Source organism: Phocoena phocoena, chromosome 9 (genome assembly GCF_963924675.1).
Source record: "Phocoena phocoena chromosome 9, mPhoPho1.1, whole genome shotgun sequence".
Lineage (NCBI taxonomy): Eukaryota > Metazoa > Chordata > Mammalia > Artiodactyla > Phocoenidae > Phocoena > Phocoena phocoena.
In genome coordinates this window covers 100,181,442-100,203,021 of record NC_089227.1, presented here as the reverse complement: position 1 = coordinate 100,203,021, position 21,580 = coordinate 100,181,442, and the positions used below count along the sequence as shown (strand labels likewise).

The 21,580-nt window shown below is 57.8% G+C and overlaps 2 protein-coding genes across 2 annotated transcripts; both read left to right on the top strand.

Moving 5' to 3' along the window:
• The first annotated feature begins 1,957 nt into the window (after nt 1-1,957).
• Nucleotides 1,958-4,257, top strand: H2BK1 (H2B.K variant histone 1). Its single transcript, XM_065883532.1, has 2 exons — nt 1,958-2,089; nt 4,021-4,257. The coding sequence occupies exons 1-2, from the start codon at nt 1,958-1,960 to the stop codon at nt 4,255-4,257; spliced, it is 369 nt and encodes a 122-aa protein (XP_065739604.1).
• A 1,082-nt stretch (nt 4,258-5,339) lies between these two features.
• Nucleotides 5,340-20,010, top strand: IQCA1L (IQ motif containing with AAA domain 1 like). Its single transcript, XM_065883626.1, is given in 22 exon segments — nt 5,340-5,374; nt 5,469-5,582; nt 7,141-7,498; nt 8,423-8,542; nt 8,827-9,015; nt 11,039-11,110; nt 12,517-12,710; nt 13,294-13,378; nt 13,845-13,961; nt 14,673-14,748; nt 15,143-15,249; nt 15,714-15,797; nt 15,891-15,949; nt 16,560-16,642; nt 16,798-16,905; nt 17,576-17,800; nt 18,240-18,301; nt 18,570-18,609; nt 18,612-18,678; nt 18,680-18,729; nt 19,095-19,333; nt 19,903-20,010. Coding segments are annotated over 22 exon segments (2,592 nt in total).
• The last annotated feature ends 1,570 nt before the right edge of the window (nt 20,011-21,580 follow it).

Genomic DNA, 21,580 nt, shown 5'->3' with positions numbered 1-21,580 from the left:
AGAAAAATGGCTTGTCAGTCTGTCCTGAGTATCCAGAGACTTGGTTAGGAGGATAAATGGAACAGATGAGAGCTGCTACTTTGGCCAAGGGAGGGTCTGGGTATGTTAAGAAACCCCGTTGAAGTCTGTTGGGGTCTCCAGGGATGGGAGGACTTCAGAACCAGAGGAACAGACATAATAGGCTAGTCAGCTTGTCCAGAAAAAAAGGCAGTCTCAAGATTTTTTAAGAATGCTTAAGGGCTTACCTGGCGGCGCAGTGGTTCAGAATCCGCCTGCCAATGCAGGGGACACGGGTTCGATCCCTGGTCCTGGGAGATCCCACATGCTGTAGAGCAACTAAGCCCGTGTGCCACAACTACTGAGCCTGCGCTCTAGAGCCTGCGAGCCACAACTACTGAAGCCCGCGTGCCTAGAGACTGTGCTCTGCGACAAGAGAAGCCACCGCAATGAGAAGCCTGCGCACCACAACGAAGAGTAGCTCCCGCTCGCCACAACTAGAGGAAGCCTGCATGCAGCAACGAAGACCCAACGCAGTCAAAATAAATAAAGTAATTAATTGTATAAAAATTTATACTTTTAGGGGCTTCCCTGGTGGCGCAGTGGTTGAGAGTCCGCCTGCCGATGTGGGGGATGCGGGTGCGTGCCCTGGTCCAGGAAGATCCCACATGCTACGGAGCGGCTGGGCCCATGAGCCATGGCCACTGAGCCTGCGCATCTGGAGCCTGTGCTCCGCAACTGGAGAGGCCACATCGGTGAGAGGCCCGCGTACCGCGAAAAAAATATATATATATATATATTTAAAAAAAGAATGCTTAAAAATCCCACGAAATACGTATTTCTACGAACACGTAAAATTAGGGCCTTATTTTGGATTTAAAACTGCCTTCCTGGTCCTCCAAACCCTGGGCTGTAGCTGGGCGTTGGAACTGGGAAAAGGGGGTCTTGGTGAGCCGGCGGCTGCTCAGGCCCACCTTCCCCCAGACAGGTGATGCTCGTCTTCACTCCCTCCCCACCTCTTGATTGGGAAAACCCTCTTCCCCACAGCCCAGACTTGTCACCTTGCTCCTGGTTTCTTTAATCACAGCGTTCCAGAACCTGAAATACTCACTCACGCATAGGTGCCAAGTGAGACAACTTTCTCCATGCAACAGCGCCTTTTTCTTCCCTTCCCTTTGCAGCTAACTTCCACAGGGACCCCATGACACCTGCTCCCACGGGGAGCGTCCCGCTTCCTCCAGTCCTCCCGCCCGGACGCCCTCCCTGTCAGGCCCTCCCAGCTGTGCTTCCTGCCGCCTCCACCTAGCCTGGGCTCCATCTTCTGCCTTCAGTCCAAGCCTCCCTGTAACCACACGCATTGATTTCTTTCTTCCGTTCCTCCCAACTAACATCCTTTCTCCCCAGTTGAATTGTACCCATCCTACCAGACCAGCTTCACATCCTCATTTATTCCCTGAAGGCTTCTCTGGCCGCTGTAGCCCTAAGTTTTCTCTGAGCTCTCTGTTCCACACACTTTTGCCCTTTCACTCTTCCCTGATGGTTGCGTGTGAACCAGTCTTGTCTCTCCAGCTGTGTTGTAGGGCCCTCGCGGCGGGTGGGGGTGGGGTGTGGGGGCGCGGTGCATTGTGCCCCTCCTGACCCCAGCGCTCAGCCACGAGAGTGGGCTCACGGGTGCTGCCGTGGGTGCAGGGCGTGAACTCTGACGGTAATACGATGGGAGATGATAGTGTGGGGAAGGAGGCTGGTGGGGGGCTTCTTACTCAGAGACAGGAAATCCCTGGGGGAGAGGAGGGAGCAATTAGGCTCTTTGTGGATTAACCCAGAGCGCCTTCTGGGTAGGGTTGGGCCAAGCCCCTCCCCCGCTCCCAGGTGCTGGCCCCCAGCCCCACCTGGCAGGCAGCTGACTTCTTAAAAGTTCACCCAAGGAGCGGAGGAGGCGGCCACCAGGAGGACCGGGACGATGAGCGCTGAGCATGGACAGCCACAGCAGTCCGGGGGCCGGAGGGGCCGGAGCTCTGGAGACAAGAAGTCCAAAAAGCGTAGCCGGCGCAAAGAAACCTACTCAATGTATATCTACAAGGTGCTGAAGCAGGTGAGAGCGGGAGCTAGGGGCGTGTGAGGAGCGCTGGCAAAAAAGCCTGGAAAGGGCACTGCATGGAGAGCGCGGGGCGCAGTTTACTTGCGGCACTGAGGCCCCCGAGCCCCTCTGGAGGGGGTGGCACTTAATCTCGGAGGTCCCCGCACCGCTCAGTGTCTGTCCTGACCTGTGATGTGCAGGAGACCCTTCAAACATGCTCCCACCACAGTCCAGAGGCTTACAAGGCTTCTGGACAGACCAGATTATTAAGCGGAACATTAGGTGGGACATAGTTAAAGGAAGACCACAAAAAAGTGCCGGGCCGAAGGTGACCAGGTGCCAAACATACGCTGGCACAACGAGAAGTACTAGGTACTGGTGGCTAGAGCGTGGAGCGGTGCGTGTGAACTACAGCCTTGGGGAAGCCTTCCAGACGGGCAGCACTCAGTCTTTGGGGGGGCTAAGGGGTTGGTCTACCTTATAGATAAGGAACCCCAGGTACATAAAGGCTCATTGGGGTGACTGAGTCCCATGACCTGACAGCAGCGGACGTCTGGTCCCCCTGGCTCTGGGGGGTTAGTCCCACCCTAACCCACACGTGTGCTCTGCTTCTCCCAGCGCACCTGTGAGAGGCACCTACTCCTGGGACTCTCGCCTTGGCAGGCATTTGGGGGCACTCATGTACCCAACCAGTGTGTCTAGAGGATCCCGGGCAACCTGGCCTCAAACACTGCCCTGCTCGGCAGAGCCAGGGCTGGGAGGAGGGAGGGGTGTCTGGGCTGCCTGCCCTCAGCCTCCCCAACCTCCCTGAGCCTCACCCCTTGTTAGGTGAGACCGCAGACTGGAGCCTGTCTCCGGTCTGAGTCCCCGGGTCTCTGGAATGCTCTCCTGGGGTGGGCCTGGCACCCATGTGGATCGGCCAAAGGGCAGCAGCAGAGAAGACGCCAGTGTCCTGAAGAAAGCGGGGGTGGGAGCGGTTATCAGTGAGCCCGGCCGCTTAGCCTAACTCTTCGGCTCAGAGCTCGTGCCGGGAGGGTTGGAGCGGGGCTGGGCTGCCACGCGTGTCCCCCGTGCGGTGGGGTGAGCCGCTGTCCCTCCTCTACGACCCTGAGGGGGACAGGATGTGAAGACAGCACGCAGGGGTCAGGCTGAACCCACGCGGTACAGGCCCAGGTTTCCGACTGTCACGTCCGGGGCACCAGAGGCGGTGGGCAGAGCGGGGGGCCCGGGCTTAGTTCTGTGGCCACCACCGGCTTGACCTGCCTCGTCAGGCAGTCACCTACCTCTCATTCACAGAGAAGCAAAAATCCGCCTACTCACATTTTAGGACTGTTACGAGATCCCTACCATTTGTTTTACTAGAGGTCACCTAGTTCAAAAACTTCTGTGACAGAAGAGGAAACAGGCCCGGAGGAAAGTGTCGTATTTAAGGTCGTACGGTGACTCACGGGACAGCCACAGAAGCCAGGTCTCCTCACCCCTAGTCTGGTGCTGAGATTGTGTCCTATGAGTGTCCTCTCTGGAAGATAATTTGGTCACGATTTACCAAGTTACGTGCACAAGCCCTCTAGGAACGTCTAGGAATAACCTTCATTGTACTCACACAGCTGTTCAAAGACATTTATTATAATACAATGTAATAGCAAAACACAACCCCTCAGTGTCCATTCAGAGAGGAATGTATAACATAAACTACGATCCGTCCGTACTGTGGGACACTCTGCAAATGCAGTAAATGAAAAATGAGACGTAGCATTGCTTATCTCTTGCAGTTGGGAGAAATTTTTTTTTTTAGCTTGAATATAGTAGTAAAAAAATAAATCCCTATCTCCATGTCTCTCGGCCTCTGGAAAGAGGCTGGTAAGGGGGCCTTGCAGTCCCCAGCTTGGGGCTGGGGCTTGGGGCAGGGTCCCCGTGTTAACTGACTGGTCCTGCCGCTTCTCCAGGTGCACCCCGACATCGGCATTTCCTCCAAGGCCATGAACATCATGAATTCCTTCGTGAACGATGTGTTTGAGCGGCTGGCCGGAGAGGCCGCCCGGCTGGCCCAGTACTCGGGCCGAACCACGCTGACGTCCCGGGAAATCCAGACAGCTGTGCGTCTGCTGCTTCCAGGGGAGCTGGCCAAGCACGCTGTGTCTGAGGGCACCAAGGCCGTCACCAAGTACACCAGCTCCAAGTGACCTGGGGCCCAACCTTAATAAAGGGTGAACTGCTCCCTCGTACTGTGGTGATTTGAAAAAGGGATAGGTGAGGGCAAGGTGTGCTGGGGGGCAAGGGTGTCGTCACTTCTTTGGCTCCCAAGGTGGAAGAACACTTATTCAGACCTTTAAAAACTGCTTTCTGGGGGCTTCCCTGGTGGCGCAGTGGTTGAGAGTCCGCCTGCCGATGCAGGGGACACGGGTTCGTGCCCCGGTCCGGGAGGATCCCACGTGCCGCGGAGCGCCTGGGTCCGTGAGCCATGGCCGCTGAACCTGCGCGTCCGGAGCCTGTGCTCCTCAACGGGAGAGGCCACAACAGTGAGAGGCCCGCGTACCACAAAAAAAAAAAAACAACAAAAAACTGCATTCTGGGTGGGCCCCGTGAGGGACATGTGAGTGCACATGTAAATGTACAACGTTCTCATTCTTAGTGAGATGAAGTGCGACTTGGTCTGGATTAGAATCCTGGGTCTACTGCTTGCTGTTTCCATCATGCCCTCTCTGGGCCTGAAATTCCATGCGTGTTACTCTCGCAGGCCATGGTTTTGTGATGCCGTTTCCGGCACACCATAATTTTTGTCCTGTGCCGGGCACAGGGGCTACACAGGTCTATTCTTCAAGACACAAAAATGAAAGGCCCAAACCAGCTTCTAAATAGCCGATTGGGATCTCTAAGATGTTTTTTATTTCCCCCTAATGCTTTCTTCCCCTTAACTTCAGAACAAATTGGTGGGAATGTTTTTGAGACTCCTAACTTTTCTTTCCCACTTTTATTTTGAAAAATCTCAAATCCATAGAAAAAAATTGCAGAAATGTACAATGAGCACATGTATGACCTGCACCTGGATTCACCACTTAACACGTGGCCACATTTGCCTTTTCCTTCTCCTTCAGCCTCTGAGGCACTGGGGTGAAGGGGTGGGGTTTAGCGAACAGTCCAAAATCCCTTACGTTCCCTTTGTAATTTCAGCTTCTTGTACTGAAAAGGCTCACTGTAATGACGGCTGAAGTGTGGCCCTACATACTTCACACGTGTTCCTTCCTATGTCAAGCCTACCGTGGAGATGCCGAGAGATGAGAACAAGTTATCCACACTTTGGTCCCACGGCCAGAAAGGGGCAGGCTCGGGAGACGTGGCCCAGGAACCTCGGCTCTTCCCCACTCCCGCTGTGTTTCACACCTTGCCACTCAAGGTGTGATTCAGAGGCCAGCGGCATCTGTGACGCCGGGGACCTTGTTAGAAATGCAGGATCTTGGCCCCAGCTTGGAGTGCAGAATCGGACCCTGCATTTCGACAAGATCCTCGGGTAATTAATCTGCAGGTGCATTACGCCTGAGAATTCCTCTCGGGCTGCTCTTTGCTGCTGCCTCTCTCCTCCCACTGTCCTTTGCCCCATGCCTTATATATAAGTGACATATGACTTACGACTTATTCATAAGTCCCTACTGGACACTGAGCTAAAAGCTCACCCCAGCCGACCAGGGCCAGGCTGCTGCTGTGTTTCGTATTTTCCAAAGAGCCTTCTCATGAGCCTGGAGCAGTGATGGGGAAACCCACAGAGGGCTCAAAATGAGCCCCAAACACCACTGAGTCCCACCCACTACTCCCAATGTCATTCTTTACGAGGGTATAGCTTACTCGAACCAAGTGAACTACCGTCAGAGCCGAGGGAAACAAGCGTGCTTGTGCTGTCACTTTAAGGGGGAAGAGTGGGGAATTCCTTGGCGGTCCAGTGGTCAGGACTCAGCGCTTCCACGGCAGCCGTGTGCCTGGTACAGTCACATACGAGAGAGAGTAAGGAGACTCGATCTGCAGGAAGGAATACAGGGTCTCCAGCTGAGACGTACAGTTGGAGTAACGCCTTTAGGACTGCTATCCACCTAGAGCCTCCCAGTTTACAGGGTGACCTCAAATGGAGCCCATTCTTTCATTTGATGCTCACAAGGGAGGTAGCCACAGCTGACCCACCCTCTGCCCTGGTCAAGGCTTGCTAACAGGGAGCCGGTGTCCCCAAGCATGCTGCCTCCATGACATCCTCTAAGTATCCCCTGGTCTTGTACCTGCAGCCCCCTCCCCTCGCAACCTTAGAACTTTGGGACAATGGGACAGAACTCTTAAAACTGGGCTATTCTGGCTCTGCAGGGTAGAGTCCGGGTGGAACCACAGTTCTTTGGATTCCAGGACCAGCTCACAAAGGGCAGTGTGAAGAGGGAGCACCACAACTGAAGGGTGAGTGAAGTGATGGGAGAGCAAAGAGCAAAGTGCGTCCCTGGCTCTCAGGCTGGGGTTACTGGGTGGGGGGAGAAGGCCTGGTGGGGAGAGGGACCCCTGTGTGGGCCAGTCCCGCCTGGGCCCCAGACGTTCACACGGCGACCCTGCCCTCCCCTGCCTGTGGTCAGGCTTCCCTTGGACTATTAATTCCAGAACCAGGGCTCTGCTCTGGGGAAGGGACCCTTCTCTACACTCATCCTTCACCCCCGCTTCCCGCCCACCACCCTAGACGGCTGCAGCATCCCTGGGTTGCACCTTCACCTGGAGGTCACCAGCTGCGGACTCCGACGGGCCACTTCCTTAGCAGGAGCCCTAAGGGCCGTGCCCATTCTCCATTCTCCATCCTCCTGGCTTAGCCATCAGGAGACTCCCTTCCCCAGGGGCCCCAGTCCCGCACTTTCTCTAAGCCTCAGGGGGTGCTCACCGTAGCTACCCTCTCACTCCCCCTGAGGGCCCCTCACTTCACTGAACTCCACCTCGGGACTGTGAGTAACCTTAACGTCACACCTTCTGGAGCCTCGACTTCACAGTCCTCAAAAGCCTCTGTGGAGCCCACCTCCCCTACCAGCCGGCCCCCCTCCTCTGGGGCTCAGAGCATCCCTTGCTGGCTACCTCCTCTCCAGAGCTTACCAGCGCCTCTGGGACTCCTCCCACCTCATCTTGCAAGAGCTGTTGGGCCAAATGCAGCCCCTGCTGGAACCCATGCCCCACCGGGAGCGGCAGTCCTTCCAGTACAGGCTCTCCTCGCTCTACCTGTACTACCTGGGGCTGCTGCGCTGGTTCGACACCCTCTATGACCAGATGGTGCAGCCGCAGAAGCGGCGGCTGCTGCGACGGCTGCTGGACGGCATGGCGGGCCGCGTGCTGGAGCTCAAAGACGACCTGGTTCGCGTGGACCTGTGCGAGACCCACTGCCTGGACCAAGCGCTGCAGGACTTAAAGCTCACCCCGGTGGGCCGGCTGCGGCGAGAACCATGCCCGCGCCAGCTGGGGAAGGGGACATGGGGGGAGGGCTAGCCTGGACCTCCCACTCCTTGTGGAAGCAAGCCACATCCCATCCAGCTGGGGGTGGGGGTGACCTGGACCTCCTGCGGATACCCCTGGCATTGGGACATCTGCAAGGGAAGGAGGGCAGGGCAGATCAGAGGATGGGGTTTGGGAAGTGCATGTAGGTAGTTGGGGGGTAGCCGGAGGGTCAGGCTGGAGGCTCTGCCTGGCTGGGAGGACCCATGAGCTCAACTGCAGGGGACTGGTGAAGAGAGTCCCCCAGAGGCTTGTTCCTCAAAGCGTGGTCGGTGGGCCAGCAGAACCAGCATCGCCTAGGAGCTTGTTAGAAATGCAGAACCTCTGGCTGCACCCCGGACCCACTACAGTGTTCTGCACCTGCGTTTTCACAAGACCCTCAGGTGACGTGTGCATACCAGCACGTTCCAGAGCACAGAGCTTCTGCACCGGCCTCCAGTCCGCCCCAGGGTCATGGTTCACTGGTCCACGTCCAAGGCAGTCCCCAAGTTTCCCCAACTAGCTGCCTCAGACTCAGCTGTGGACCTGAAAGAACAAACGTTCTCCAGGCCCTGCCGTTCTGCTGTGGTCAGGGCCTAGGAGCCTGCATTTTAAGGATTCCCAGTTGATTCAGATGCAACGCCAGGATTGGGACCATTGCCCATTACCTACCATGATCCTACAGAATTCAACTCTGGCCACATGGTGGGGGTGAGGGAAGAGAGGGATGACTTGGGGGGATTCTTCCCACCCCAGAGCTCTAGGATGGAAGAAAAGAGCCCCAGTGTCTGTGTGTACAGCTGAAAATGGTAAGGGATTGGCCAGATGGTCTGGATTTTTATTCTCATCTCCCTCTCCCCTGTTGCCCCAAAGGCAGACCTGGAGGTTCCAATTCCCAAATACTTCCGGCTGGAGCGGTCCAGCGTCCTGAGGGAGTGAGAGCATATGCTGGCAGAGCTCCTGTCCAGACGAGAGCCAGTGTTCGCCGAGGAGGTAAGTCAGGGAGACGCCCTCAGGAACAGAGCTGCCACCCTTCAGGACACAGAGGCCCTGCCCTGCACTTTGCCCACCTCTGGGTGCTCTCTGGGTAATCCCTGGCCTCCTCATGGCTGCTCTTATGCTCCTTGTAACATTCCAACACCAAGGTAGAGGGACAGGACTTGTGCACCTAGATGCTCTGGGAAAACCTTAACCCCTTTTGGGGGCTGGTCTCCCAGCTGCCCGCCTGGATGCAAGCCCTCCCTCATTTCCTCCTCCTTTGCCCCTGCTCTGGCCAGAGCTTTCCAATATTACCCCAGACGGAGGCCATAATCCTACTGCAAAGGGCCGAGCGGGTCAGGCAAGGCAGGCTTCGAGCCACCTTCATGTGAGAGATTCGGAAAAAGGAGGAGGGAGATTGAAAGATTCGGGAGGAAGGGCGGCCCAGGTTCAGTCAGGACGAAACCCTCCCCACACCCAGGAGGAAGGTCAGGGTAGAGTCACCTCCTCCAGGAAGCCTGCCTGGCTCAGCAATTGATGGCAGAAATGTAGGTGCTTGGATTCTGTTGCCCCATGACTAGATATTAAGCTAGAGACCTTCATCAGTCAATAAACATGTATATTATTTGTTTATTATTTATTCTACATCTTATCCCCAAAAGGACTTAAAGTGGAATACCATAAAAGCCCCCAAAACAGAAAGACCGTTAAAATTAGGGGAGAAAGGGAATTCCCTGGCAGTCCGGTGGTGAGGACTCCATGCTCTCACTGCCAAAGGCCCAGGCTCGATCCCTGGTCAGGGAACTAAAATTCCACAAGCTGCACCACAGCCAAAAAAATTACATAATAATACAAAAATAAAAATAAAAAAATTAGGGGAGAAAGATCCATAATCCAGCAGCAGAACAGAGTAGACGATCATTCCAAAAACTTTTAAGACTGTTAAAAATGAGTCACTAAAATGTACCCTGAGCCTCCCGAGGCAAAAGGCAACATGAACGAAATCGAGAACGGATGAGGCCCCGGTGTCTCTGGGGTCTGTGCCACCTGGGGTCACCCTTTACGTTAATCACACCCCATCCCACCTGACTACAGAAAACCCAGCTCTGTCTCTAGATTTCTCCGTGCCTTCTTACTGTCCTGGCGGGCGTGACTCGCCTATGTCACCTGGCAGCCCTGCTGTCTGCCCTGGCACGGGGGTGCGGCCCCTCTAGCATCCCCCCAAGGGTGCTGTTAAGCCGGCTCGCTCTGGGCCGTAGTGGTTACCAGCTTGACGAGATTGGAGGCCGCCTAGAAAACTCCAGGGCAGAAAGGGCCCAGGACTGCTGACCTAGGGCTGCTGGATCTTTCTCTCTTAAATCAATCTCCTCTCCCATCTTCTCTCTCAAGTCCCAGTGCCTCAGAAGCGTCTGTTTCCTAGTCCAATACAGGAAACTTAGAACTCTTTCCCCCCAAAATGCAAAAGCAAACCAACCAACTAACAAGCAACAGCCCTGAGAACAGACATCCTCTCCAAATGAGGTAGATTTTTAGGTTATAAATCAGTATGCAGAGAACCCCAGCCTGAGTCCCCTGCATCTGGGTGACTGTACCCAGGTCCGGCTGCCCCACGAATGAGCAGGGGGTCCTCGCCCTCAGGAAGCGCGGAAGCAAGGCTTTGGAGAAGGAAGGTCAGCCCCAAAGCTAGAGCTTCCCTTCCTCCTGAGAGCCAAAGCAAGTCTCTTGTCCCTTTTGTAAGGATATGGAAACACTGCGTTCCAGGCCCCGGGTTCCCCACTACACTCATCAGAGGCCCTTAGTTATCGGGGGCCTTTCCCGTGCTGGTCACAGGAACAGGAGGACGAAGTGGGACGGGGGCCTGGACGCAGAGCCTGCTCACCGAGGTGCTGTCTCAGTGACACTACCGGGGCGACGCCATGGCCCCCTCTGCCCAGCACCCACCCTTCACCCCACGGCACTGAGGTGTCCACGGGTCCGAGAGTGGCTGGCAGCCTGGGAGAGAAGCATTGGGTGAGGGGTCAGGAAACCTGGCCCTGGTCTCGGCTCTGCACCGAACGGCCCTTGGACTTGGGAGAGGCCATGTCCCGGCTCTGGCCTCAGTTTCGTTGTGTCCAAGATGTAGGGGAGCTGCACAGTTCCTACAGCGCCCACGTCTATGCGCCTGGGTGGAATCAAGCATTTCTTCCAAATGCTGGGGGGATTCTGAGAAGTGAGATCAAGGAGGGCTTCTCGGCGAAGGTGGTACTTGAACTCTGATTTGTGCTTCAAAAGATACAGCAGGTTAGAGGGTGGAGATGAGGAGGGAATTCCGGGGCATGGGTGCTGAGGGGGCACAGCCTTGGAGCTGGACATCTTGGGTGCAGATGGGCCCCACCCCGCTCTGGACTATCCCTGCTCAGGGGGGCAGTTACCAGTGAGCTGTCCTCTGGAGGTGCCCTCCCCAGAGCTCTGCCCCTCACATCTCTGCAGAAATGCAGTATGGGGAGTGTCTGGGCCCATGTATCCCTGCAGGTGTGGAAAGGTTACCAGCAGAGGAAGCGCACTCAGCAGGACCGGTGGACGGAGATGGAGTTCATCGGTATGGTGAGTGCCCCCCCGCCGGCCCTGTACGGGCCCTCCCTGCCCACACCCCCCTCCACTCGGGACTGGGGTGGGCATGAGTGGAGGCGGGCCAGGCTGGGGCCAGTGTCCCTGGTTGAGGGATCCTTCAGGGTTTGGTTGAGGGAGAACCACGAAGCCACTGCCAGGCCACATCCGTTTCTGCCCCTCCCTCTCTAGAGCCCTTTGGAAAGAACTCACACGTGCGGCGGCATGAGGGATAGTAGCGCAGAGCATCTGGACCCCCGCTCCATGCCCCCAGATGGCAGGAGAGGCTGCAGTGAGTGGGTCCCGCAGAGGGAGGCGGCCGCAAAGCCAGTGGGAGCCCCGCCGAGGCTCCTGCAGCCTCTGGGAGAAGCACGGGAGGCTGAGTTGGGCTGAGGACACACCCCTTTCACACCAGAGTGGGCCACTTGCTCTGGGGGCCCCAGACTTGCTTCTCCTCTGCTCTGCAGGCAGGATGGCTAAGTCTGAACAAGGTGCCGGGAGCGTGAATGCGCATGCCGGGGAGTGTGGGCGGTAGGGGTGTGCGTGTCCAGGCAGGGTGGACAGACCCTGCTCCCTGAACCTCGTCTGTCCTCTGCTCTGTGATGGTCTGCCCCCAGCTAGTCTCTGCTGACTTAGGAGAGCAAGGCCATGATAGGGGTGAGAGGCCTGATCCCTGAGAGGGGGCTTGGCCATGGGCAGAGCCTGCAGAAGCCCGGCGGATAAAGGCTGATGGGGAGGGCCATGGGCTAGGGGGGGCAGAGGAATCGGAGACAAGGGCTGGGATGGCTACTCCAAGGAGGGCGGATGGCGGCTTAGAAGGAGGGAGGTGCCCGGGTGGCAGCTGCGTGGGAGTGGAGGTCCGAGCTCATTGGGGGGCCGGAGAGCTAGACCCCCAGGAGGCCAGAGCAGGCAGAGGGAGGCCGGGCTCGGGTCTTGGTGGGGCGAGGGCAGGGGGCCATGGCACGGCGGTGGGTGAGGAATGAGCCCGGCCGCCCGGGCCGTCAACAGTGTGAGCTCAGCGTTTTCAGTAATTGTCTCTGTGCAGAGTGATATTTAAAATACATTTGGGAGCCAATGAGGCGGGAAAGTGGCTGCGAGAGCGGCTGCCGGGCGGTGGGGTGGGGGGGGGGGGGATGCGGGGCGGGGGCCGGAGGTTCACAGGGGAGGGTGTGCTGGGGGGAGCGGGCAGGGGGGTCGGCCCGGATGCATCTAGCAAACTCATTATCAGAGTAATTTACGCAGACGAGTTTCAGGCTCCAAACACAATTTCTCCTGCTGCAGGCATGCTCGCTGTTCCGTGTGGGTGTGTACGCGAGGCCTCGCCTGTGCGGGGCTGTGTGCCGGGGGCCGGGCCTCCCCACTCCCACCCCTGAGCCCCTCTGGCTCCCCGTCCACGTCCCCAGCTCCCCTCATCCAGCCAGGTGGAGCAGTCGGGCGTCATGTCCCAGGCCAGCCTCGGGGGGGATGTCCAGAGACTCCTCCAGACGGAGAAGGAGTTCCAGTCGGCCGTGGTGAAGACCCACGATGCCCTCAGGGGGCCCGACATGAAAGAGAAAATGAAGGGGCAAATCCGACAGTGGTTTATCGAGTGCCATCAGCCTCAGCTGACCCCACCCTAAACCCTTCTTTCCCTCCTCATCCCAGTGTTGAACCCCACTTCTGTTTTGTCCTTTGGTCCAGATTGGATTCTCTTCACCATCCCCCCCCCACGCCCCGACACGCTGCTGACACACTTGGTTTAAACCTGGGGCCCCCAGCCTACAGGAACAGCGCCACACGTGACTTCCCATTCCCTAGATGGCAGAGAAAATGCCAGAATAAGATGGGAAAAGCATCCAGGGACACCCCCCTGACTAGTCTCACCTCTCTATTCTGTAACTATCCACTCCTTCCCTCTCTCCCTCTATCTCCCTGGTCCTTCATCTTTCTCCATCCTTCCCTCTATCCATCTATCCATCCATCCACCCACCCTTTCTGCCACCCATCTATCTAACCATTCATCAATCCATTTATCCTTCTGTTCCTCCACCCATCCGTCCACCCATCCATCCATCCATCCATCTGTCCATCCATCCATCCAACCATCCATCCATCCATCCATCCATCCATCCATCCATCCATCCATCCAACTATCCACCCATCCATCCATCTGTCTCTCTAACCATTTTATGTTCATTTAGTGCCCTTACTGGCCGATTCCCTGATTATCCAGATGAGTCTTTAGGTGGATCCTACCTGATCTTTGCAGACAAGACTCCAGAACAGGTACCGTGGAGCTGGGGATAGAAGACTTTCTATGGTAGGTGGAATCTGAGGTTACAGAGAGTTCTGGGCATAAGCTGAGGGTGGCAGGGGGTGAGGCCACCCTCAGTAGAGGCAGACGTGGTGGAGGAGATGTACGTAGCCAGTGTGATTGCACAGGGAGGAGGGGATACCCAGAAGAAGCTGGAGAAGGCTTCTTAGCCAGCGAGAGGAAACATGTCTGGTGAGAGCACCGTGGCTCCAGGCCCCCGTGGGCTGGGAGAGGAGCAGCTCTGAGCAGAGCACTCCCTCAGTTGCACCCCTTTCTTCCTGGACCCCAGTCAAGTGTCTGGACTCTCAGTGCCTGGATCCCACCAGTGACACTGGGCCTTTGGAGTCCTGGGTCCACCCCTAGCTCAGGCCCTTGGTTCTCTTGCTCCTATCAAATCCCTGTGGTCTTCTCTGAAACATCTTCCCTTGTTTGTCACAGTTGAAAATGGAACTGGAGGTGCAGGTCCAGGAGAGCAAAAAAAAGGATGAAAAGAAAAGTAAGGAGAAAAAAGAGAAAAAGAAGAAGAAAAGGAAGGGAGAAATGACCAGGAAGGGGGTAAGGCACTGCCTGGACTCATGGACCAAGTGGGCAAGGACAGAAGCTCAGAGAATTCCCAGGGGAAGGCTGGTCCTGGGAGAATCAGGGCCAGAGTTTGTGATGCGTAGAGGTGAGGGGGTCAAAGCCGAAGGATGGGGGACTTCCCTGGCAGTCCAGTGGTTAAGACTTCACCTTCCAATTCAGGGGTGTGGGGTCGATCCCTGGTCGGGGAGCTAAGATCCCACATGCCTCGGGGCCAAAAAACCCAAAACATAAAACAAACCCAATAAAGACTTTACAGATGGTCCACATCAAAAGAAATCTTTAGGGCTTCCCTGGTGGCGCAGTGGTTAAGAATCCGCCTGCCAATGCAGGGGACACGGGTTCGACCCCTGGTCTGGGAAGATCCCACATGTGGCGGAGCAACTAAGCCCGTGCGCCACAACTACTGAGCCTGCGCTCTAGAACTCGCGAGCCACAACTACTGAGCCCATGAGCCGCATCTACTGAAGCCCACGTGCTCTAGAGCCTGTGCTCCACAACGAGAGAAGCCACCGCAATGAGAGGCCCGCGCACCGCAAACGAAGAGCAGCCCCCACTCGCCGCAACTAGAGAAAGCCCGCGCGGCAATGAAGACCCAACACAGCCAAAAATCATAAACAAAAATAAATAAATTAAAAAAAAAAAGAAAACTTAAAAAAAAAAAGCCGAAGGATGTTCCTGTTCTAGGAAGCAGATACGCTGCTGAGAGTACTGCCCTCCAAATCCATCCCTGTGATTAATGCCGGACATGAGGAGTACACGGGTGAGAGAGGAGGGGCTGGGGAAGAGTGACCAGGCCTGTGGGGTCTTGGGGTGACCTTGGTCCTGGGGACAGTGGACCTGTGCCACGTATCGTGAGGTGGCAGTGTCAGAGTGTGGGTGTGGAGGCCGAGGGGAGAAGGCCAAAGGGGAGAGGGGTGTGAGGTGTGATTCCCTGGGTCGGGGGCATTGTGTGTTTGGGTCTGAATCCTGCGGCCACAGGCCTTGGGATCAGGCCGTGGTCCGTGGTCTGGGTGGAAGCGTCAGGCAGCTCGGTGAGGAGGGGTGGACCAGCGCGTGTGTGCGCACGTGTGAGATTATTTGTGCATGTGTGTGTGGGTGTGGGTGTGCACCTGGAACCCTGACACTCCGTTGCACTCCACCCTCTCCACGGTCAGATCTGTGGAAGAACTGGTTTGATAGCCTACATCCCAATCAGAGTTTTGACTCTGAGATCCTCCAGGTGGAGAAGAGGAGGGAAGTGGAGCAAGAGGTCCGGATACAGGTGAGCGTCCCTGCGGGCCTCCAGCTGCTCCAGGCTCCGTCCCGCTGTGCTCAAACACCGCCACCAGCCTCCCGCCCGCCACCCGCTGCAGCACGCCCTACGCATTGCCTGCCCTGCGCAGTCCGGGCTCCGTCTGCTCCATCTCGGTCCCCGTCCTCCTCTGCCTCTCCTTGGTCACCCTTTCTCCCTGGGGTGTGGATGCAACTGAAAGCTGACCGACTCCATCTTGGGGGCTCCTCCCCACACTGATGCCAGCTGAGAGCAAGGCTCAGGCGTGAGGTGTGAATCAGAGTTGGGGTGCAGGGGCTGAGGGTTCCAAAAGAACGACCCCCCTGCCCCGCTGCCTTCACTGGGCTTGTCTGGCTCTTCCCTGAGGTGCCCCTCCACCCCGACTCAGTCCTCACCCTCCTACCTGTCCTCCCCAACCCCTGGTCGCCCCATCACACCCCCTGCTGTCCCCCCAGGTAAATGAGCTGATGCGTCAGGAGCTGAAGAGCCTGCGGCTGGCCGCGGTCAGGGAGGAGGGGGGAACTTCGAAGCCTCCGAAGGCAAGATGAGGGGCCAAGGCTGGCACAAGGAAGGGCACACGCCAGGGAGGCAAGGAACAGAAGACAACTGCCTGTGTGTTTGCTTTCAACCAGAAAAAGATGGGCAAGAAACCTGAGAAGAGGAAGAAAGAAAAAGATCTGACCCCAGACAGGTAGCAGACCCTGCACTTCACCAGGGGTGGGGGAGCGAGCCCTGGCCCAGGACAGATCTGACTTCCGGTCCTGGTTCTGTTGCTGTGTGACCTGGGGAAAGTCACTTAACCTCTCTGATCCCCTGTCCTCATTAGCCACATACCTACCCTACCAAACTCACGGGATAGCTGTGAGGATAAAGTAGAAGCACAAAAAAGTGCTTTGAAAGTGATGACGCAGAACTTACCAGAGGTCACTTTCTACTCACTTCTCTGGTGATGCAAGCCCACTGGCGCTGGCTGCTTTAATGGCCATCCCTCCCAGGAGCATGTACATCTTAGATGTGGTTTCTAGGAAGAGGGCCCTGTGTCACCCACACTGGGTTTTTAGAGGGAGGGTCTCAGAGGGCTCTGGTCCTTCTCCACCCCGCTCAACCCCCAGAGCACCCAGCTGGGGCAAACTGCCTTCTGGGCCAGTGGGCCGGTGTCGGGCCTTTGGAGATGGCTGACGACAGGACTTTGGACAGGAGGGCTCCCTACCCCCTCTCCTCATGCCTACAGCACCGCCCCAACCCATCTCTGTGTCCCTTTCCCTTTTCCTCGGGGCCCCCGCTGCGCCACCCTCTGCCAGGTCTGTGGACTCCCTGTTTGAAGAGCTCATCATCTTTGGCCTTCTAAAGAAGTGCGAGACACTGGCTTTGAAAGACTATGTTGGTGAGAGCCCTCCGCAGCGCCTGCTCCCGAGGTTAAGGAATGGTGCCCCTGGCCACGGCCTTCCCTGCAGCCGACTGCCACCTCCCCAGTGACCCTTCTCCTCGCGTGCCCTGCCCCAGTGGGTGCCACTCACCAGCGGGCCACCTGTCCCCCAGGTGACTGCCTCTGTCTTGGATCGACTCTGAATTTGGCAAACAAGCTGCCTATGCCTTCCCTGTTTGACATACAACAGAACGTGGCCTTGTATGGGGTTCTGCGGCTTGGTGAAAGGCGAGAGCCAGTGCCGGGCAGGTGGCTCTCGGGGAGCCTGGGTGCAGGGTAGGGTGGCCGAGGCAAGCGTGTCCAGCCTGGGCTTCCTAATCCCAGTGCCATGAACTCATGTTGGACACCGCCCCCCCCCACCCACCGCCTTCCCCGGGCCCCGCTGGAGGTCACACCCCGACTGGGCTGTCCTGGAAGTCATGTGGGCCCTCGACCTGTAGAGGAGCCACATTTCCAGCCCCTCGCTCAATCCCAAGTGACGTCCCATAGTCTGTCCCATTCCCCGAAGACCAGCCCCCCACCCCCTATAAACACCAGAGGCCGGATCTTTCTGAAGTGGTTTGTCACGTGCCCTTTAATTCCATCCCTTCAAAATCCAGGAGTGGAAACAGATGGTATAGGAAGCAGAAGGGCCATTGGGAGGAGGTGGAGGGCTTTCTCCTGACACCGCGTGTAGCTCTTTGGAATCATGGTTGCTACACCGTTGGACTTCCTCCAGGGCGCCTCCCACAGAGCGCATGCCTGGGGCGTTGCCCAGACCCTAGGCGAAAGCAGTGCCACCAGGACCCGAACCTCGTCCTGCCCAGCCTGGGGCCTTTGGCTTCACCTGACACGACGTCTCCACCCCTGACCCCCTGCCGGCCCCCTGCCGGCCCCTGTTTCCTCTCTCAGGCTCCCCAGACATACACTCCATGGACCCCCTCATCCGCTCCATCCTCCTGGTGGGCCCCTCGGGCATGGGGAAGAAGACGCTGGTCAAGGCCGTGTGCACGGAAACCGGCGCCAACCTTTTCGACCTGTCACCTGGCAACCTGCAGGGCAAACGTCCCGGCAAGACCGGGGTGCAGACGTGGGTGCATATCGTCGTTAAGGTCTGGGTCCCCGACGGCATTTCCAGTTCTCAGACTGTGACAACAGAGCAGGGTGGGCTCAGGAGGTCACCCAGCTGCCCGGCTGGTGTAGTTTCAGGAGCTGCTGAGGTCTCCCTACCAATCCCTGCTGGGGGCTTGTGGATTCCTGAAGCCCCAGGGATGGGAGAGGTGAGGGGCAGTGGGGAGAAGAGTAGTTTCTTCTCATGGCAGAGATGGGGCTGCACACGTAGCCCCCCGAGCCCGGAGAGGGCAGGGACTCTGCTGTGATGATAGGATGGGTATACAAGGGGCTGAGAGGTGGGGTTCGCAGGATGTGGGAAGCGAGGCTGGAGCTCCGAGGTCTGCCATTGCCTGAGGCTGGCCCTGACCCTGGGTTGGACCAGATGGGGAGGTGACCCTTCCCCAGGGACAGCTAATGTCAGTTTTCTGTTCTCTGGCCTGTCCGGGTGGCTCGGTACCTACAGCCCTCTGGATTGGGAATGCGGAGAAGAATTTCTATAAGCGAGTCCCAAAAAAAGACAAGGAGGTGAGTGAGGGAGCCTGGGCAGAGCCCGTGGGCAGGACAGGCGAGCGTGGGCTTGTTCACATCACTCCAAACCTCGCCCGTTGTGAGGCCTTGGACAAGTCGCCTGTCCTCCTCCTGCCTCGTTTCCTTATCCTTAAAGCAGGACTGACAGCCCCTCCCGTCTGCCCCCCAGGGTCCATGTGAGGCAAAGCGTGGGCGTGTCCTGTGAATTAGAAGCCCCTATAATGTCACTGTGTCCCCACCCACCTCCCCTCCTTCCCCAGAGCAGATGGACCCCAAGCGAATGAAGAAGGATCTCACCAAGGCCTGTGACTGCCGAATCCTGGAGACCGCGCGAAGCTGATCGGGACCACTGACCGGCCGCAGGCGGCTGTGGTGCACCTACGAGCGGATCCTCCTGCCGCGGCCCGATTATGCTCCTCGCTTTGGTGAGGCCCTGGGACTCGGGGACAGGCCAGAGAAGGGGTCGAGGGGCCGCCCCTGCAAAGCTCCCCGCTTCTTCCCATCCCCACTGCTCTGAGGCCTCACCTCCACAGCCAGGTGTTCTGGAAGTGTCACTGGATAAGCAACCCAGCGGTCTGGGTCCTGGCCCGGCTCTGTAGACACGGGCAGGCCACTTTAGTCTTTGGAGTCTCACTTTCCCAGGTTACGAGGGGAGGCTGACCCTTACCTTCCTGGGAGGAGAGGCGCGGTTGGACGTAGGGCCGCCCTCCAGAAGCACAAACTCTTTCCAGATACAGACAGAAGTGCCCACTGCCTCTCCCTGCCCCGTGTCCTCCCCCCACGCCCACAGTGCTCTGGAAGCATATGATAGAGGCCCAGGGCGTCCAGGTGACCCAGAGCCTGGACATCAGTGCCCTGGCCAAGGTGTCTGACGGCGACACACCTGGCTGCATTCTCCAAGCCATCCAAGCAGTGCTGATGGAACGGTGGCTCCTGCAATTGTCCAAGCGGCCCCTGGTGGCCTCAGAGATCCTGCGGCACCTGGCGAAGCTGGACCCGGTGTACAGGGAGGAGGAGGAGTCCCTGGAGGTGGGGCTTTGGGTGGGGATGGGGTGAGGGGAGGGGTAGGTGGGGAGGAGGGCTGAGGGCCGGCACCGGTTAGGGAGTCGGTCCTCTGAAGCCCCAGGCCCACAGCCCCCTTTGGAGCCCCCCCTCTGCTCCCCGTGGAGCTCAGCTGGGAAGGGAAGAAGAATCAAGAAAAGGACAGGTGGGCAGGGCTGTCTCACCTGGTTTCCTCGACTTGGGGGGAGGGGGGAGTCCGAGAGCGGCACCTGCGTATTGGGAGCCCTTGGTTGGTTCCTGCACCAGCAGCTACTCACGTCCCCACCTCTGAATCCCTTCCCACCCCCAGGGATGGCCGTGGAAGCACAGGAGAGAGGGCTGCAGGGCAGGGGAGGGGGGCTCGCCCCTGACAGTGGCTGGCACGCTGGCCTAGAGTATTTGGTGAAGAGCAAGGGAAACCACGACTCTAGCAGGACTCAAGGACCCCAGAGGAGAGCTGAGGACGCAGATCCGTCTAAAGGGAAGGGCAGGGCCAGGGAGCAGAGCCGAGGGTCAGAGCCAGTGCACCTACCATTCCTCCTCTGCCTCCAAACCAGGACCGGTACTTCAAGACCCCGCTGGGCGAGAAGAGGATGAAACTCATCAATGACCAAGACGCCGCAGAGGAAGCCAAGCTGGTAAAGGAGGAGAAGAAAAGGAAGTGATGCTGAGGCCAGGGTGCCTGAGATTAGCACCCTGGTGGGATGGGACCCATTAGCACCCTGTGGGACCCCACAGGCGAAGGGGCCAGGGACAGAGGGATAAACGGCCAGACGGCACGGGCACCTGCTCTCCTTGCCCGTCTCTGTGCTTCCCGTCCCTGGCTCTGTGCCCCTGCCCGCGCCCAGCCTCTGTCTCGCACCCCCGCTCTCCCGACCTCCCGTCCAGACCCCACCTGGGTCTTCACCTCCTGTCATTCTCCTGTCCTGTCTCCCCAGCTCTCTTCCTCCTCGAGGTATTTCAGGGAGAAAAACAAGAAAAGAAAGACAAAGGGAATGAGGAGAGAGGGGAGAGAGAAGGTCTATAGTAAGTATGGAAAAAGAAAAAAGCCAGAGTCTGGGCGCCAGTGGACCCTGGTTCTAGCCCCACTTGGCACGGGCCTCCTGTGGTCTTGTATGGTACTTTCCTGTCTCTGGGCCTCAGTTTCCCTGCCTGCGGAGCGAGGAGAGGTTGGATCCGCTAATCTACTAGGTCCCTTCTACTCTAGGGTTTGGTTATTTCTACAAGAGCATCTGGGAAGTCGGGGAGGTGAGGGCTCTTGGGCAGCTGTTGGGTGGGGTGAGGTGGGGAGAGAAGGTTCTAGGGAAAAAGGCTGTAGGGAAAAGCAGGCGTTTGTGGCCACAGCAAGGGCTGCGGGTAGATCCAGTGCCTTCTATGCGAATGCTCCACCGCTTTCCTCTGGACACCACCCCTCCCCCCCCACCTGCCCAAGCTCTGCACTGCTTGCTCTGACCCGCGGGGGACTGCAGGAGTCACAGCCTCCTGCCCCTGGAGGAAGTCCACCCGCGGGCTCCCCTTGTTGTGGGAGCTGGAGTCGGGGAACTCGGGGAGCAGGGGACAACCATGCCACGGAGGGCTGGGAGCCCCAGGGTTCTCTCTGAAGAAGCCAGGTAAGGAGTGTGTGAATAGAGGTCAAAGTGTGTTCTACGTGTCATGAGAGCCAGGTGAGGGGAGACCGCTGGGTTGGTGCAAGGAGGCCCTGTGCTGGGCAGTGGTCCCCAGGGGCTGGGTTTTGAATGTCCTTTCTCCCCTTTCCCCTTTTCACCTCCCCAGGTGGAAGTAGTCTCATCATCCATCCTAAGGCGTGCGAACGGGCAGAGCCACTTCCTCCTCACTCTCCAGGTAGCGATGCCATGGGAGACCCTGGGGTCACCCAGGGACAGGGGGGTCAGCACCGAGGTGGGCTGCCTGTAGGCCAAGCCCTCTTTCCCCTGCACAGAAGCCCGACTTCCAGAGAACCCCTGGAGGGGATTCCTCACAGAGTAGGGTGTTCTCTGCTGTTGGTCCCTGCTGTCCCCCTCCCTTGCATTTGGAAGTGGGAAGGTGTGGGGCTAATTGGTGGCATTTGGGAAGGCAGGAGAAATTATCTGGTACCCACGCGCCCTCCCTCTGGGATCAGAGCCCCGGCCGCTGGAGGCCAGCGCGGTGAAGTACAGGATAGATGAGAACGAGGGAGAAAAGGGCAGCTTGAAAGCCCCATCCCCCATCCCCACCCCCACCCCTGCAACAAGGTGT